This window comes from Fonsecaea nubica, assembly GCF_001646965.1.
Source record: "Fonsecaea nubica strain CBS 269.64 chromosome Unknown Scaff14, whole genome shotgun sequence".
NCBI lineage: Eukaryota > Fungi > Ascomycota > Eurotiomycetes > Chaetothyriales > Herpotrichiellaceae > Fonsecaea > Fonsecaea nubica.
The window spans coordinates 24,809-39,843 of record NW_019173687.1 but is presented as its reverse complement, the minus strand read 5'-3'; the positions used below and the strand labels follow the sequence as shown (position 1 = coordinate 39,843).

General features: G+C 51.7%; 6 protein-coding genes across 6 annotated transcripts; 2 read left to right on the top strand and 4 right to left on the bottom strand.

Moving 5' to 3' along the window:
- Nucleotides 1-344: 344 nt before the first annotated feature.
- On the bottom strand, nucleotides 345-1,448 carry AYO20_03036 (hypothetical protein; the record flags this gene model as incomplete). The annotated part of the gene is made up of 1 exon (XM_022641339.1): nucleotides 345-1,448. One exon carries the CDS (start codon nucleotides 1,446-1,448, stop codon nucleotides 345-347), a length of 1,104 nt encoding a protein of 367 aa, XP_022502541.1.
- Nucleotides 1,449-2,510: 1,062 nt separating this feature from the next.
- AYO20_03035 (hypothetical protein) lies at nucleotides 2,511-4,577 on the bottom strand (the record flags this gene model as incomplete). Its single annotated transcript, XM_022641338.1, has 7 exons — nucleotides 2,511-3,196; nucleotides 3,276-3,731; nucleotides 3,792-3,847; nucleotides 3,903-4,062; nucleotides 4,130-4,264; nucleotides 4,332-4,412; nucleotides 4,511-4,577. 7 exons carry the CDS (start codon nucleotides 4,575-4,577, stop codon nucleotides 2,511-2,513), a joined length of 1,641 nt encoding a protein of 546 aa, XP_022502540.1.
- A 676-nt stretch (nucleotides 4,578-5,253) lies between these two features.
- Nucleotides 5,254-7,494, bottom strand: AYO20_03034 (hypothetical protein; the record flags this gene model as incomplete). The annotated part of the gene is made up of 2 exons (XM_022641337.1): nucleotides 5,254-7,343; nucleotides 7,428-7,494. 2 exons carry the CDS (start codon nucleotides 7,492-7,494, stop codon nucleotides 5,254-5,256), a joined length of 2,157 nt encoding a protein of 718 aa, XP_022502539.1.
- Nucleotides 7,495-8,877: 1,383 nt separating this feature from the next.
- AYO20_03033 (hypothetical protein) lies at nucleotides 8,878-10,628 on the top strand (the record flags this gene model as incomplete). The annotated part of the gene is made up of 2 exons (XM_022641336.1): nucleotides 8,878-9,392; nucleotides 9,452-10,628. 2 exons carry the CDS (start codon nucleotides 8,878-8,880, stop codon nucleotides 10,626-10,628), a joined length of 1,692 nt encoding a protein of 563 aa, XP_022502538.1.
- Nucleotides 10,629-11,464: 836 nt separating this feature from the next.
- Nucleotides 11,465-12,914, bottom strand: AYO20_03032 (hypothetical protein; the record flags this gene model as incomplete). Its single annotated transcript, XM_022641335.1, has 3 exons — nucleotides 11,465-12,123; nucleotides 12,187-12,526; nucleotides 12,591-12,914. The coding sequence occupies 3 exons, from the start codon at nucleotides 12,912-12,914 to the stop codon at nucleotides 11,465-11,467; spliced, it is 1,323 nt and encodes a 440-aa protein (XP_022502537.1).
- Nucleotides 12,915-13,500: 586 nt separating this feature from the next.
- On the top strand, nucleotides 13,501-14,346 carry AYO20_03031 (hypothetical protein; the record flags this gene model as incomplete). Its single annotated transcript, XM_022641334.1, has 1 exon — nucleotides 13,501-14,346. The coding sequence occupies one exon, from the start codon at nucleotides 13,501-13,503 to the stop codon at nucleotides 14,344-14,346; it is 846 nt and encodes a 281-aa protein (XP_022502536.1).
- Between the last annotated feature and the right edge of the window lie 689 nt (nucleotides 14,347-15,035).

The window sequence follows — 15,035 nt, the reverse complement described above, 5'->3', positions numbered from 1 at the left end:
TCACCTGATGGCAAAAGCAGCGCGTTCTGGAGCTGCACGCCCTGGCCATCATTTCGCAAATCGTATGCTGAGGTGAGTTTTGATGAGCGGTTGACGAAGCACGACTCGTGTTTCAAAATGGCAAATCATGCATGAGCGCTGAGCATGATTTGCGGGGAAGCTTTCAGACGAGGGACGATCGAAGATGGTGCTCCTTAAGCGAAGTCCAATCAGTCGACACTCCGTGATATCTGAGCTTGGAAACGTCCATCTGCAGGATTTTGATCTATATCTATTGCTTGAGTCTCGCTGCACAAAAAAGGGTATGTATCCTCCCGCTGGAGACCTCGACGTGCCTTGTTCCCTTAGTGACCGTTTTTCAGGGCATCAGCATTCCCGGAGTCAGAACTGTTGATTTCATCGCTCAGCCGGATGACATACTTGCCCGAAGTCTGTTCCCGATCAATCAGAGATGTATTCGTCAAAGCTATGTCCCAGCGAAAGAGGGGGAGAGGAAGAATGAGGAGGCTGCTCACCTTTCCAAAGTTCTTCGCAATATCGGACAGATCGTCCAAGGTGGCCATTTCCACTGCTGGCTTCACGGCGCCTCGTTGCACGAATTCGATTGCCTCCCAGATGTCCTTTCTGGTTCCCACAGCAGAGCCGATGATCTTCACGCCTTTGGAAATACCCAGAATAGGATGAAAGGTTACCAGTTGATCCGCCGGCGGTATTCCCACGCAGACCAGTGTCCCGTAGGGAGCCACCAGTTCCAGTGCCGCCTGGTACGCTCTCCCCGAGTTCGCCATGACCAAAACTGCCGCAGCACCGTCTCCTGTGAGAGCCATGACCGTTGCCGTGTCGAGTTCTTTGGCATCATAGTACACTTCAGCGCCCAGCTTCAGACAGTACTCCTTTTTGGCATCTCCGACGTCAATCGCGATAACCCGGTATCCCATGGACTTTGCATATTGAATTCCCAAAGCCCCAACTCCACCTCCAGCACCTGAAATGACCATCCATCGGCCTGGGACTGCCTCACTGACCTTGATGGCTTTGTACGCCGTCACCCCGCCACATAGAATCGGTGCAACGAGATCGTCAGGGACGTCCTCCGGGATCCGAATTACGTACCGGGACGGGACAACGGCGTACTCTGCAAAAGTACCGTCTCTTCTCAAGCCAGAGCACAACTTCGCCAAACAACGTCCCTCGCCGCCTGGGGATAAGCAGCAGAAGCATTCTTCGCACACGTCCCGCACCCACCCTAGGCCGACCCGTGTCCCAACATTGACAAAGGAAGGATTCACTGCAGATCCAAGCTTTACAACTCGTCCAACGCCCTCATGTCCTAGAATGTCGCAAGTTGGACCCGAGTGGCCCTCTGCAAGATGAAAATCCGAGCCACACACTCCTGATACCGACAAGCGAACTAGCAATTCGGTAGGGCTGATCTCGGGGACCGGCATGGTCTTGGTTTCAAAGTGGTATGTCCCATCGTGCCTCTATATACCCGTGAGTGCTTCTGAGCAGTAAGCGGTCAATGCGCATCCTTACCACCAGAATGGAGACTTTGTGGGTAGACGGAATTGTCATTTTTCGCTTCGGTCACCCTGCGCCTTGTTTGCGATCGTCCTTCTCCTGACAGGAATGCTGCTTTTGAGCTGCTTGGAGAATCGAAATAGCGATATCTGGAGAGAAAATTTCCCTAGATGTCCGACGCCGGCCAAGTCTACTTATCTGTTGTCATGTACTCGGCACTTCATGCCGTATATGAATTGCAAATTGTCTAGTCCCCGGCAGTTGTTTGAGCCTCGACCTCGATCCGGTGTCACCCCGTAATTCCAGCCAGATGCTGACCTGTGGGGGTGGAACGGGGGTTTCTGTGGGGCTGTTCGGCTCTTGGGGTTTTGTTCTATTCTGCCTCGTACTCATCCGAAGGAATGACTATCTTCTTGCCCTCACATCCCTTTGTCGGCATGCTCAGCTTCGAACACGAGTCATCGCTATTTGGCTCTGCCGTCGACAAGAGCTCGTTGTTCAAATCGCCAACAAGATGGACCCAGATGGCCGTTTCTGGTGAAGCGAGTCACCTACGCCGCTGTCTCGACGAGACACAAGGACTGTCGAGCATGTTATCATCAAGAGTGGCGGGTGTCAGCTCCTGCGATCCTTCAACATAGTTCATGGTAGACGTCCGCTCAAAGTCCGCGAACAACCCCATCTCCGACTTACTGCACGCACGAAATACTGGAGGAAAGGTAGGAGGTTGTTTCACGATAAACTCTAGGCAGATCAAACGACATGTCGGTGCTTTGGTACAACCACGAAAGAACGCAGTGGCACTTTGACAGTGGCCATTTCTTTCTCGATCACCTAAGAGAACAGAGGATCCTTCTCTGTGCGACGCCATCGATGCCGGCAATCTAAAGGGAGCACAGAATCCGAAGATCAAAAACTGCATTCTTGATTCAGCCACATGCTTTGCGGTTCATCGCGGACTGGAATAAGTCGATCTGTATAGATTGCAGTTATGCTGTCTTTATTTCTTCCTGCTTCATTTGACCATCGACTTGCTTGAGCTCATTGATGATTTCCTTCCTTCGGGCTTTATCTGCCGCCGCAGCTCTATCTCCAAACACCCGGTCCATATCCTCAAGGCTGCGCCCTTTTGTTTCTGGCACACAGAACCAAGTCCATATCCCACTCAGGGCGCAAAAGACCGCGAAGAATGTGTACGCTCCGAATCCCTGAGTATTTTGGATCAGAGGTGGTGTGATCAGGCCGATGATGAAGTTATTGAGCCAGTTGCTGCAGGTGCTCCATGCCACACCTTTCGCTCGCAGGAAACTTGGGAAGATTTCGGATGGCATAGCCCACGGCACAGGTCCCCATGTCATGCCAAAGGCCAACATATAGAGGAAAAGGAAAGCAACGGCCACCCAACCTTTGTCTTTATGATCATCCCAGCTTTCAAAGTATAAACCCACGAGGACCGCAATGATGACATGGGAAATGGTCATGATGACACTGCCCAACAGCAGAAGCGGCCGCCGTCCGAAGCGATCCATGGTGTACAGAGATGTCGAAACTCCAACAAGCTGCGTGACATTCAGTATACCCGAGAGAACAAGCCGCATGTTGTAATCGACATTCATGCTCTCAAACAAGCTGGGTGAGTAATAGATCAGGGCATTGATGCCAACAAACTGCTGGACTGCAGAGACTGGTTAGCCATGACCAAGCCCGGGAGAATGCAGAAGACAAGAGCCCAGAAACAAAGATTGAGGACTCACAGAACATCAGACCAACGCCGACCATAGTGCGGCGCCAGTACCCTTGTTTGAAACAATCAGCATAAGCGGCAAGTTCCAGTTTGACAGCATCCCAACGAGACTGACGATCCACGATGCCGAGATTGGGGTGCTTCTCTTTAGCAACCTCCTTGTGAAATGCAACTTCAGCACGAATATCCAACCATTCGGCTTGAATTCGTGGATCGTCTGCTGGGACTCCGCGGAGTTTGACCAGAGCGGCCAGGGCTTCTTGGTCGCGCCCCTTTGACGCAAGCCACCTGGGTGAAAAGGGGATGAAGAGGACAGCGATGCCCAGAAGTACAGCGGGTATGATCTGCAGAAGGAAAGGAAGTCGGAATGACCATTCACTGCCGATATAACGCGTGCCAAAAGTCAACCAATAGGCACAGATGATACCGAAAACGATGGAAAACTCCTCGAGGACAAGCAAAGTTCCTTTCGCATGATCAACAATGCACACAGTCTCGCCGAGAGCGGGGTCAACTAGCAACTTACCTCTGATCTCTGGTGGCGACACTTCCGCGATATACATAGGGACCACCATACTCAGCCTGGGGGCCGATTCAGCTCAAGAGATCCAAAAGGTAAGATTACGTTCAGGCTTACATCCCGACACCAATGCCACCGATGAGACGGCCAACAATCAATATTGCATAGTCCTGTGCGGCCGTCTGCAAGATTGAACCGACCACAAAAATGCAAACAGCCACACAAATCGAGTATTTTCGGGATATCTTCTCGGCCACCCAGCCTTGGTTGAACGCCCCTGTGAGGAGATGATTAGACCTGGTGTATTCCTCACATGATTCTGGAAGCCCTTGCGGAGTGCCTACCAATAAGTGCTCCAAGCTCAATCATGGCCGTCATGAATCCTTTCCAAAAGCCAGCTCCACTGGCGGTCTCTGAGACTCGAGGAAATTGTTCGAGGAACTGATCCATGACAAGGATGACAGACACGACTCCCTGGTCTACAGGTGCAAGTCAACCTTTGATCCTAATACTCGGATTGGCCTGCAATCCGTGCATGATACATACCATAACCGAATAGGAAACCGCCGAGCCTAACAACGAAGGCACAAAGGACGACATATTTCGACTGGAAAGTTCCACGAAGACCTAAGAATCCTTTTTGTTAACGGCTCGCATTTTTGAGGAAGCCACAGGGATTCACGAGCAGAAGACAGCCATCGCGTCCAAGGCTCGAGAGCACGAACCTGGCTTGACATAATTGTCTCGTAGCTCTACCAGAGACTCCTCTACCTGATCCCCATAGTCGTCCATGTTGGCTGGAAGCCTGTACCGGTCTCGCATCCTCCGGTTTTGCCAAAACGAGTTGCTTTGTGTCGCCATTGGTAGGTGGGATGTCTCTTTCTTTTCACTTCTGAGAAGAATATTATCTACTCTGGGCTCAGTTATGATTGCTGTTACACAGCTCCTCCATTCCGTCTGGTCGAGAACAGAGCGAAAGAAAGGTAGTCCCCAGAATTTGAGATTGCAGTCGATCGTCGTTGTCCTCGTGGCCCTCTGCTCTCTTAAAAAGGACCTCGTGTTGCAGCGCTTCCCCACATGACGTCGTGATCATCGCCCAGTTCATTCTGGGGTTTCTCGTGACACTTGATGTACCTAGCAGCCTAGGCAGGTATTGGAATACGACGAGGTCGATCCGCGTTAGCGTTGGGGAATCCGGGGTTGCTCAGCCAGCGAGCCTCGAGTAGAAATCAACGGCATAGTTCGATCGATAGCGAATAGTCGCCCTCTCGGAATTTAGGTAGTTACTCAACACAGCGATGAGGCGGACGTCAGATCAGATATAGCTAATATTATCGATAGGGATCGAGTGTTCTAAGCCACGTCCCTTGTCACATTTATATTCATACATGATGCAGCTTGCAGCTTTTACATCTAGCTTGCGGTGCATTTGAGACCTTGTCGACGCAGCGTCGTGTGCGGCAGGGTTTCATAGTGAGCTGTTAGTCGGGATCTCTTCGACCGCATCCCAATAGACAAGTTGGTCAAAGTTGATCGAATCCAAGGCACAGTTCGCTTCCAGGTCGAAATCATGGTCACATGTGTCTGATACCTGCTCGTTATCCTTGCGCTGCTCCCCGGTGTCTGGCGGGTCACTCCAGTCCACTGCCACATCGGACCGATCCTTCTTCTGGTCTCCAACAACGCCGATAAAGGGAACAGCTAGATGAGTTGCGGTGTCGTCGCCACCACCAGAGGGACTGATTGCATCAATAAGCTGTGAACAGGCGACAGACTTCATGCCCCTCATGTCTGGCAGCGACTTGAGCCTGTGCGCGGCGGCATTGAGCATCGTCATGGTGGTCTCTGCCAGAAAGTAAACTTCTCCCAGCTGCTGGAGAATGCGCCAACAGAGGTAAAACCTTTGAAAGCTGATCTGTCGCACTTGTTCAAGCTCAGACATACTGTAGAGCAGGTGTGTGGCGACGGCTGGTTCCAAAATGGCAATCGCAGTGTCTGGCAACCAGGGGATGAGATGGTCAGCATAGAGTTTGGTGAATATGCTTGTAATGCTTTTTGAGGCCTGTGAAACCATCTTCATCGACAGACTTCGCAGCTTGGTCTCGTTTGCATTTGAGCATGACAGGTTGAGCAAAGGCCGGTATAGAGTCATCAAAGTCATGGCGTAATAACCGGCTAAGAGAGCCCTGTGGACACTCACGAGCTCGTTCTCCTTTCGATCTCCGATGTCGTGATGGCACTCAACTTGTTGTACTTCAGTGGGTAAATATCCATACCAATTTTGCAGCTCTTGTCCGCACGTCATGATATCCAGCCATCTTGGACTGGTGACCCTCGGAACCAGAGATACAGCGACTGCGCTCCGTCCTGCAGCAGAGGGGGCTCTTTGTACAGTATACTGCACAGTCAAGACTTTATCGATGTACTCGGAAAGCTGAGCCAGAGCCACGCAGGAACTGGCGAGTGTTTCTAGCTCGGGTAAGCTAATGTCGTGAATCTGCAGGTTTTTCTGGAAAGCAACCAAGAGCGACTCTAGTCGGAAGTCGTCAAGATGTAACATGGGAACATCGAAACGAAACACGCTATTCTGTACCGGTCTCCGCAAGGCGACAGCAAGCAATCTATCTCTCATCACAAGTGTCCACCATGTCGTCTTGAATGAACGCCGATGGTTTGGATCTGAGAGACTGTTCATGGGATCGAAGTTGAGCCCGATACTGCTTGCGTGCAATGTGGCGATTCCGATCCAATAATAGCTGTCCCGGACACCTTCACAGTCCCCGTCCCAGAAGCTCAATAGGATAGCCGCTTGACAGATGATGAGCCGATCCACTTCGACGTCAAAGTCGTGAAGAAGTCGGGCACGTTCATAGAATATGCCTCTCGTTTGCTTGTGGCTTCCATGCTGGCTGTTCGTCTTGAGGTATGCCATCGCGGCAAACATGATTGCTTGGAAAAGAAGCAGGCTGGTTGTGCCTGTGCTACCGTTGGTGGAGACTGCCGACAGGATGGCTTGGAGATCCAGCATCGGTGCGAAAGGATGTATCCATTTCGCATAAGTTGTCAAAAGAAGGTCACGCGTTATCGAGTCAGGAATGTCGAGAGCACCCCTTCTCCTGAGGTGGTTGAGGTCTTCGGCAGACAGAGTCTTCTTCAAAGGTGTGATATACTCGGGGAGTGACGGTGGTTGGTGGTCTGTCAAAATAGTCTGTGAGGGCGAGGGATATGCCGCCAGGAAATCTGCCAGGACGTCTGCCTCGAAATCCTGCTCGACACCTGTTGTGTCATCTTTATCGCCAGCCTTGCAGTCATCGACTGTCGCTGGTAAATTGGAGGCAGAGTTTTCAGAGAGACCGAAGATGTTGAAAGTACCATGACCAACTGCGCCGTTGGCAGCAGCATATTTGGTCCCCTCCGAGACGATGCCGTTTATATCTCCGAAATCAATGATGGCGTCGCATATTGGGCTCCGATGACCGTGTTGCTTGCCCTCAAAGAAGGCTGGGTTTAGTATACGATCCCCGACATGACGTCGCTTGCTTGCGGGTAATGAGCAGTCTTTGCAGTCAAGTCTGCAGTTTGTACATGGAATCTTAGTCCTGGTAACATCACAACGGACCTTCCTTGAGCGGCACGATTCACATGCCCGAGGGGCTCTTTTGCCGAGACCGCCTACTCTGACGGTCCCTTTGGACGTGTGGACTACCATTGCGGAAAGCCGCCGATGGTAGAAGCTCTTGCTTCCACCCTTGGTAGCTCCACGAGGATAGTTCGAAACAGCACCAGATACTCAACCCATTGAAGGACGAAGAGTGAGAAGAAGAGAACTTACCTCCTAAAACACTTACAGAGCTTCTATCTATGGCTCATTTCTTGGATGACGGGGCATGAAGCGAGTCAGACTGGGGTATTCGAGCACAGGATGTATTCCAGCTAAGTTCCGGTGGAAGAAGTTCCGGTCACGAGGGAATCAGGAAGTTCCGAGTCTTGGCAAAGGGGCCTGTGATGGAAATCCCATTGGAGGGTTTCGGAGATGCAGATGGTGAAGGCGACTAGGGCGGTAAAAGCTCATTAGTTCCAGCTGGTGGAGTTTGTTCATCCGGTCCTGCATCGGAGCACCAGCCCTGTGGCAGCACAGTAAGCAGGGCCCCTTAGGCAAGACCACCCAGGACTGCTTCCGATATGTAAGGGTCTGACATAGGTACCTGTACTCCGTCCTCGATACCTCTGCCAAGTAGAAAAGAGCTATTGGTAAAAATATATTTGCACGGGGAAGAGGAAGATGATTTCCGGGCACGGACCAAATAAATAACCCCCCGCAGATACTTTGAGTAATAACACCGAGGTTCTTCTGTTCCTGTTCGTGTCAACCTATTTACTGTACCAATCACAAGTAATACCGAATACTGCGATCCGTCCTGGCTCTCAACATCTAGTAGTCTACCACAGACACTTGCTAACATGTCTTGTTCCTGCTTACCTCGCCGTGCCCATCCTATCAGTTGTGGCTCAAAACCCTCCTCCAGAAATCTCGATTAGTGTGTGGCTCTACCTAATGACTCCTGCGACAGCGTCCTCATCGAAGAAACGTCCCTTGCCGCGAGCGCGACGTGCCTGTCTAAGATGCCGGAAGCAGAAATTGCGATGTGATGATATAAGACCGTGTGCATTGTGCTTGCGTGTTGGAGTCGAATGCAGAGAGCGACCGGAAAACAGGGGACTGGAGAAACCCTCCGCGGACTTCCCATGCAGCCATGACAGAAGTGACGCCGGCCGGTTCGAAGCTGATCAGCCGCCTGCTCTCTCTCTGCAGACCTCGATCTCTCTTGGACCTCGAACGAGCCCTGCCACTGGTTTGTCCCAGACCAAACCTCCACCCTCATCCACACGGAGCCCGCAAGAGTCTATCAGGCGATCATCTGAGGTATATGGGGAAAGGACGTCGACCTACGAGGTTGTGGATCAGCTTTTTAGAGAGCACAATTCTGCGGCACGGCTATTCCATTCGACTGATGCAATTCCGGGTAGCAGTCCCGATGTAAGGTCTTCTGAAGCCGGTGGACAGTATCTACCCATATGTGATCTGCTTGAGATGGACTTGCCGCCTCCCCATGTGATCGACTACGCTTTGGAAAGCTATTCATATTCTGTGCATTGGTTCATGCTGTTATTGCATGAACCTTCTTTGAACGCTGAACTTAAAGGGCTTATCACCACGGGCTTTGTCCGCGCCGATCGAATCTCTTTTCTGATTCTCGTTGTCTTGGTCATTGGTATAGGCGCGAAGTACTCAACCAGATCCGAAGCTGAAGCGAGATGCCCGGGGTTTGACATGGACAGGCTTGGAAACCAGCTCATCCGCAAAGCAGAAGAACGACTTCTTGATGTCTTCGATCAACCCAGCATTGAGGCTGTCCAAATCTCGATCCTTCTATCGTCATACTATGTCTACCATAGCAGACCAAATCGCAGCTTTGCCTTGGTGGGGAGTGCATTGAAAGTTGCTCAAGCGTTAGGACTGCAGCAGGAATCACGCTGGAAGATGGACGACCCTGTCCTGCGAGAGGTATGGCGGCGGCTATGCTGGGCACTTTATACGGCCGAGGTGTGAGTCAAGAGAGGTCTTCTGTTTGCGAACATCCAGTAACTCACTGTTTGTGGTATAGGTTTAGTGCCATCTCATTTGGGACTCCCTGTAACGTCCATGACAGTGACTGGGACGTTTCTTTCCCCGGAAACATCGATGATACCTCAACAACTTGCCCTGGTTTTGATTCGATTGAACGGTACGAGGATGAAGCATTCGGGCCAGTTACCATAGCATCCTACCAGAGATACAAGTTTCGACTGTATCGGATCGCCTCTACAATCACTCGCAACATCTATCTCCGGAGTGGAGCAACGCTTCCTGAAGTTGTCCGAGAAATCAAAGCGATCAATCACCGCCTGTTACAGTGGGAAAAATGTATACCGCCGGAATTGCGGCTCAAGAATTTAAAGTACAGCAGCACCGACAGGACGAGTACGAGCACCATCCGAACCTTCCAGCTTCAAGCGCTAGCCCTTCAACTCTCTTATGACAATATTCAATTGGTACTGCATAGGCCTCTATTGACGATAAACCGCGTCCCCCGGTCTCCCCATGCAGCACCACAAGTAGGCAATGATCCAGACCAAATGGTACTGCACACTAGCATTGAAGCGGTTGATACGACGATGATCAGGACAAGTAAGTACCAATGCTGGGTTTCGTCGATGAGAACATCAAAGATTGGCGAACACGCCGAGATCCTGGCTGCTGCTCAAAACACTCATGGAGCAGCTTACGCTGGGATCCAGTCCTTCACCGCTGGTGTTGTCCTTGGCATCTTCGCTCTCTCCGATCCCAGCTCAGATCAGGCTCATCAAGCGAAACGTGCGGTGGGCAGGATCATCAAGCTGCCTCAGCTACATCGATTTCGCACAACGGTGTCTGATCAGTGTGGTGTAATTCTGGAAGAGCTTATCCGGTTGATCCTCGCGGAAGAGATGAAGGCCTTATTGACAGAAGCAGAGTCGTCAGGTCAGGACCGTGCACAGAACAGGCTCGTCGCTGAATATCCTCTCATCGATGAGCTTTCCCCGCTCATGAAGCCTTACGGAGTGCAGTCTCCTAACAATGAAAACAACGTGCCGGCGCAAGATGGTAGTATCTTTGGCGGGACTGGTATAGACGCGCCTGAGCTGTTTTCCCACCCCGCGGGCGAACTGCCCCGGGATATCGGCTCAGGCAACTTCAGTGACGCTCTTCTTTCTCTACAAGATGGTTTGATGCCCTTAGGCCTGTCTTTCACCCCTTTCTAACGAGTTGTAGTGTTTCGCGATGGTCGCAATGGGCTTGGTGGGCGCCTCGGAAATGGCACTCGACAGCAAGAACAAGTCGGTCTGTCGTCGATGTCTGGGACATTTCCATACTCGCAACCTCTCTCGGGCCTCGGTGCCGTGCCAAACAGCAGAGTGTCCAATACATTCGATGGCACTTCTCAGGCCTGGATCTGGGATGATCTACTCTGGCTTCCCGATGGGACTTGAGATACTCTTGGTACGAGCAGCCTGCTTCAAGTCTGTGTGACCAGAAATACCTCAACGATGGTCCCCGCTGAGGCGGCGTCTTCGTACTTCATAGGGAGGATTACATCCTAAAACCATCGTTGGCGGCGAGATGGGGTACTAAGTTGCCTGACTCGCTCCCTGGCCACGTACAAATCTGCCAAGTACCGCTGATATCTCCGCCGCCAGTTTGTGGCCGAACAGACTCATTTTCAGAAGAGCCAATTCAGTGGCGTACCAATACCTCATGAGTCCTAGAGTACGAGTATGTCGAAGACAGGCTACTGCTTCTAGACCGTACTCGGGGTGGATGGCTTCAACAAGGGGTCGTCTAGAGCCGGCAAATCGTTCTGCCACCTGAGGTACAATTTGGTGGCACAGGGTTTGGGTATCTGAGCTCCTCATAATAATACTACGTTACTCGGGTATCAAATCCTCTTCCAGTCCTGCTGTCAAGATGTTGATCAGTCCACTGTAATATTTCCCCGGTGCTAAAGGATTTGATCTTTACAGACACATTTTAGGACCTTATCTTCCCTCAACATTTCTTGCAAAACGCCGATACTGGGCAACAATCTCGGTTAACAGGACTACTCGGCCTTTCCCCGGATCGGATCATAATCTGCATCGTGAATCTCCTTCAAAAACTTGTCTGCTCCGTCTTGGTCGTCGGCGAAGATGTGATCCGCAACCATCTTCTTGGGCGTCTCGCCCAGCCACTGGAACAATGAAAAATCCTGGAACTTCTCGGCGCGGAAGATTTCCAGGACTTCAACGGGTTCGTCCTCACTCAAATTTTCGATGAAGTGGCCCATATTCCGGGGGACCACGCCGACGTCTCCAGCCATGTAGTCGAAAGTTCTAGCATTGCCCTCGGCGCCGAAGATGGTGACACGTGCACGGCCTTTGATGAAGTATGACCACTCATCAGCATTGGGATGCCAATGCATTTCACGCATTGCGCCGGGCGCAATGTCGAGATGGGCTGCGGCAATGGTCTTGGAGATGGGGAAGTTAGTCGAGTCGGTGATACGGACCAGACCCCCGGTGGTGTTGAGAGGCTCTTGGTCCATCATCTTGTGGGTGAATTTGAATTTGGACTTCTTGACGTGCGTGCCATCTGGCTTCTCCTCGTCAATGGAGCCTGGCAAGCTACCCTGGAAAATATATTTGTCGGACTTGGGAATGGTCTTGAAGACCTCGGGCGAGAGGCGGAAATTCTCGCCGAGGACAGACTTGGGAGTGTGGGCTGCACCGCATCAGTGGACGTTTTCACTGCCAAACAATGGACGATCCAAGAGACTTGACTTACCTAGCCAGTCCGTCAACAAGAAGGTCGATTCTTCGTTGAAGTTGCCGTCGTCAAAGACGATCAGGAATTCCGTGCCGTTGGGGTCTAAGCCTTGCAGAGAATGGGGATGGCCTGATGGAAAGTACCACAAGTCTCCCTTTTGAAGGTCGTCGATGAAGTTGCCGCCCTCAGTGTCCAGAGCAGTGACACGCACGCTCCCTTCGAGGACGTATGCCCACTCGGCCTCCTTGTGCCAGTGAAGTTCTCGAATCACACCGTAATCAAGCCTCATATTGACACCGGCAATTTCTTTGCTCGAGCCGAGTTCTCTGATGGTGGTTTGACGTGTCCACCCTCCCTCCTGCGCGGCGTCAGTCACGTTGGAGGTCCAAACCAGGCATGGGAGTCCTCTTCTATGAGCTCACCTCGATCCTGATATGAGAGTCGGCAAAACTCCAACGATAGTTGGACATGCTCCCATGATCGGTGCTGGGAGGCCGAAGCATATCTGGGTTTTGCCTCTCGCGGTCTTTGTTCCGCGGCCCCATCATGGTCGCACCATCACCGTTCCGCCAAGGCAGTGGCTGCAAGTCTTTGCCATACGAGTCGATTTTGCTATCGTAGGGATCCCGATTATCAGGCGTGTAGGGGTCATTCCTGTCCAGAGGTTGCAGGGCTTGTTGTTGCCGGTTAATGACCGGAACAGCCAAGCAAGAGCTCACGAACAGGGACCACAGGGAAAGATGCATAGCGAGACAAGTAAGACAGATGGACGTACAAAACAAGATCTTCTGAGAAAAAGTCTGGGGTGGAACTGAGCTGCACAATATATATACCCTTACATAGTAGAAAGATATAAACATATGCTCTCCGCAGACTAGCTCTCCGTCCGGCCAATCCGTACATTTTGCCCAAGCATCAAAGGGGGAAAAGAAGCCCCGCCGTGGCGCGAATGAGGAGGAACGTCATGATGACGGCAGAACGTTCATCCGGCCCACATTGTTTCAACGGGCCAGAAAACTTACGGGGACGACGGGGAAGGGGATTCCAGCCACCAAACGACCGCTCAACCCACTTTCACCACTATCATCCATATTGATCAACCATGCCCATGACGCGCGGTTCAGAATTCCGCAAAACGAGAAAAGGACCTCGACTTCTCCCCCCGTCGCCCGGCTGATCGTTTCGTCCTCCTCCTTGTCAGCAGCAAAGTCCGCTTGCTCTCACGTCCCAAGACATTTTACTTCCTCCCTATGCTCCCACTCCCCATATAGCCAGACCGACCAGACCACACATCACGCCAGAAGGAGCATCTGTTAGTGCTCACACGCAATAATGACCACGGTGAATGGCTACGGGGCCATCAACGGGGACTCAACTGCTGCGAGTCAGCCACACCAAGGTTCTGAAGATGAGAGTGGCCCTCTACTTGTTAAGAGGGACTCCCCTCGGTCTCTGGCTCGCTTTCGGGAATATTTGAAAGATGATATCGACAGGCGCTGGGCTGATCTGCTGCTTCTGCTGTCGTATGTCATCACCGGGCTCCTCGACAGCTCAGCAGTGTTCATCTGGGGTTCCTTTGTGAGCATGCAAACTGGCAACACCGTCTACCTTGGACTGGGCTTGGTTGAGCCGACCAAAGGAACGCGATGGATTAGGTCACTTACGTCGATCGCCTTTTTTTGCTTTGGTTCCTTCTGCTTCAGTCGCTTCCACCGCTACTTCTCGCCCAAGCGACGCTGGGTTCTGCTTGCCTCATTCGCCATCCAGATGCTGTTGGTCGTGGTAGCTGCTGTCGTTGTGATGGTCGATAGCAGGCAAGGAAACGACCTTCGGTGGGAAGTGATCGTGCCCATTTCATTGGTAGCATTCCAGAGCAGCGGACAAGCTGTGACCAGCCGGGCTCTACAATACAATAGCCTCACCAGTGTCGTTCTTACGAGCATTTACTGCGACCTGTTTTCGGATCCCCTGATCATGGCGGGGTTTTTTCAGAATGCAGAGAGGAACCGGAGGGCAGCGGCGCCCCTGTTGCTGCTGTTCGGCGCCATCCTCGGGGGACTATGGTCACATAGCTCAGTCGGACTCGCTGGTGCGTTGTGGACGGCTGCAGCATTGAAAATCACCATCATTGTTGCCTTCTTTTTGTGGAGGGCTCAGCCACCAACCCGCGAGCGCTGAGTGCATCCAGAAGATGATTGGACGGTCCATGTTTAACATTTCCACAGAGCTCAAGTTTGGATCTTTGGAGAGGGAGTACCTTACGACCACTAACATTGATGAAGCAAGGACATTCTCTTCGATGTCTGTGGCCGGGTTATGGCATGGTAACGCAACTTTTGAAAACAAAAGGCATGCACCTTCCACGTTCCGAAATGGAGAGTCATCATGATACCGGCCCACTCTGGAGAAGGGTGAAGAATCAGCTACAGGAGTCGGAATCTCTCTTCGTTACTTGCGAACTGCTTGTGTGGCGCCAACAACAACGTGAGCTTTCGAAAGAAGCAGTGGTGCATGGAACCCGTCTTTCACTTTGAATCGTGGACGTGGTTCATTATCAGAGTCTCGGCAAACTCTGCCGGCACTGAACGAGGAGTAGGAATGAAATCGGAGACTTCCGGAAATGTTACCCGAACGGCTCATAAGGCTCAATCTCTTTTGTTTTTGGCGAGAGAGACAACATGGCAATCGCAGCCATGTCAGGCTAGTTGCCAGACGCCGGTAAGGTCGGCACCGTGGCGCCGTAGGTTCATCCACATTCGGATTGAACAATACCTACATTACTGAATAGCGTGCTTGAGCAAGTTGTAAGATTCAATGGGTCCAGAAGCGATATCACTGCTATAACCATTCTTTACATAATGTCGCTC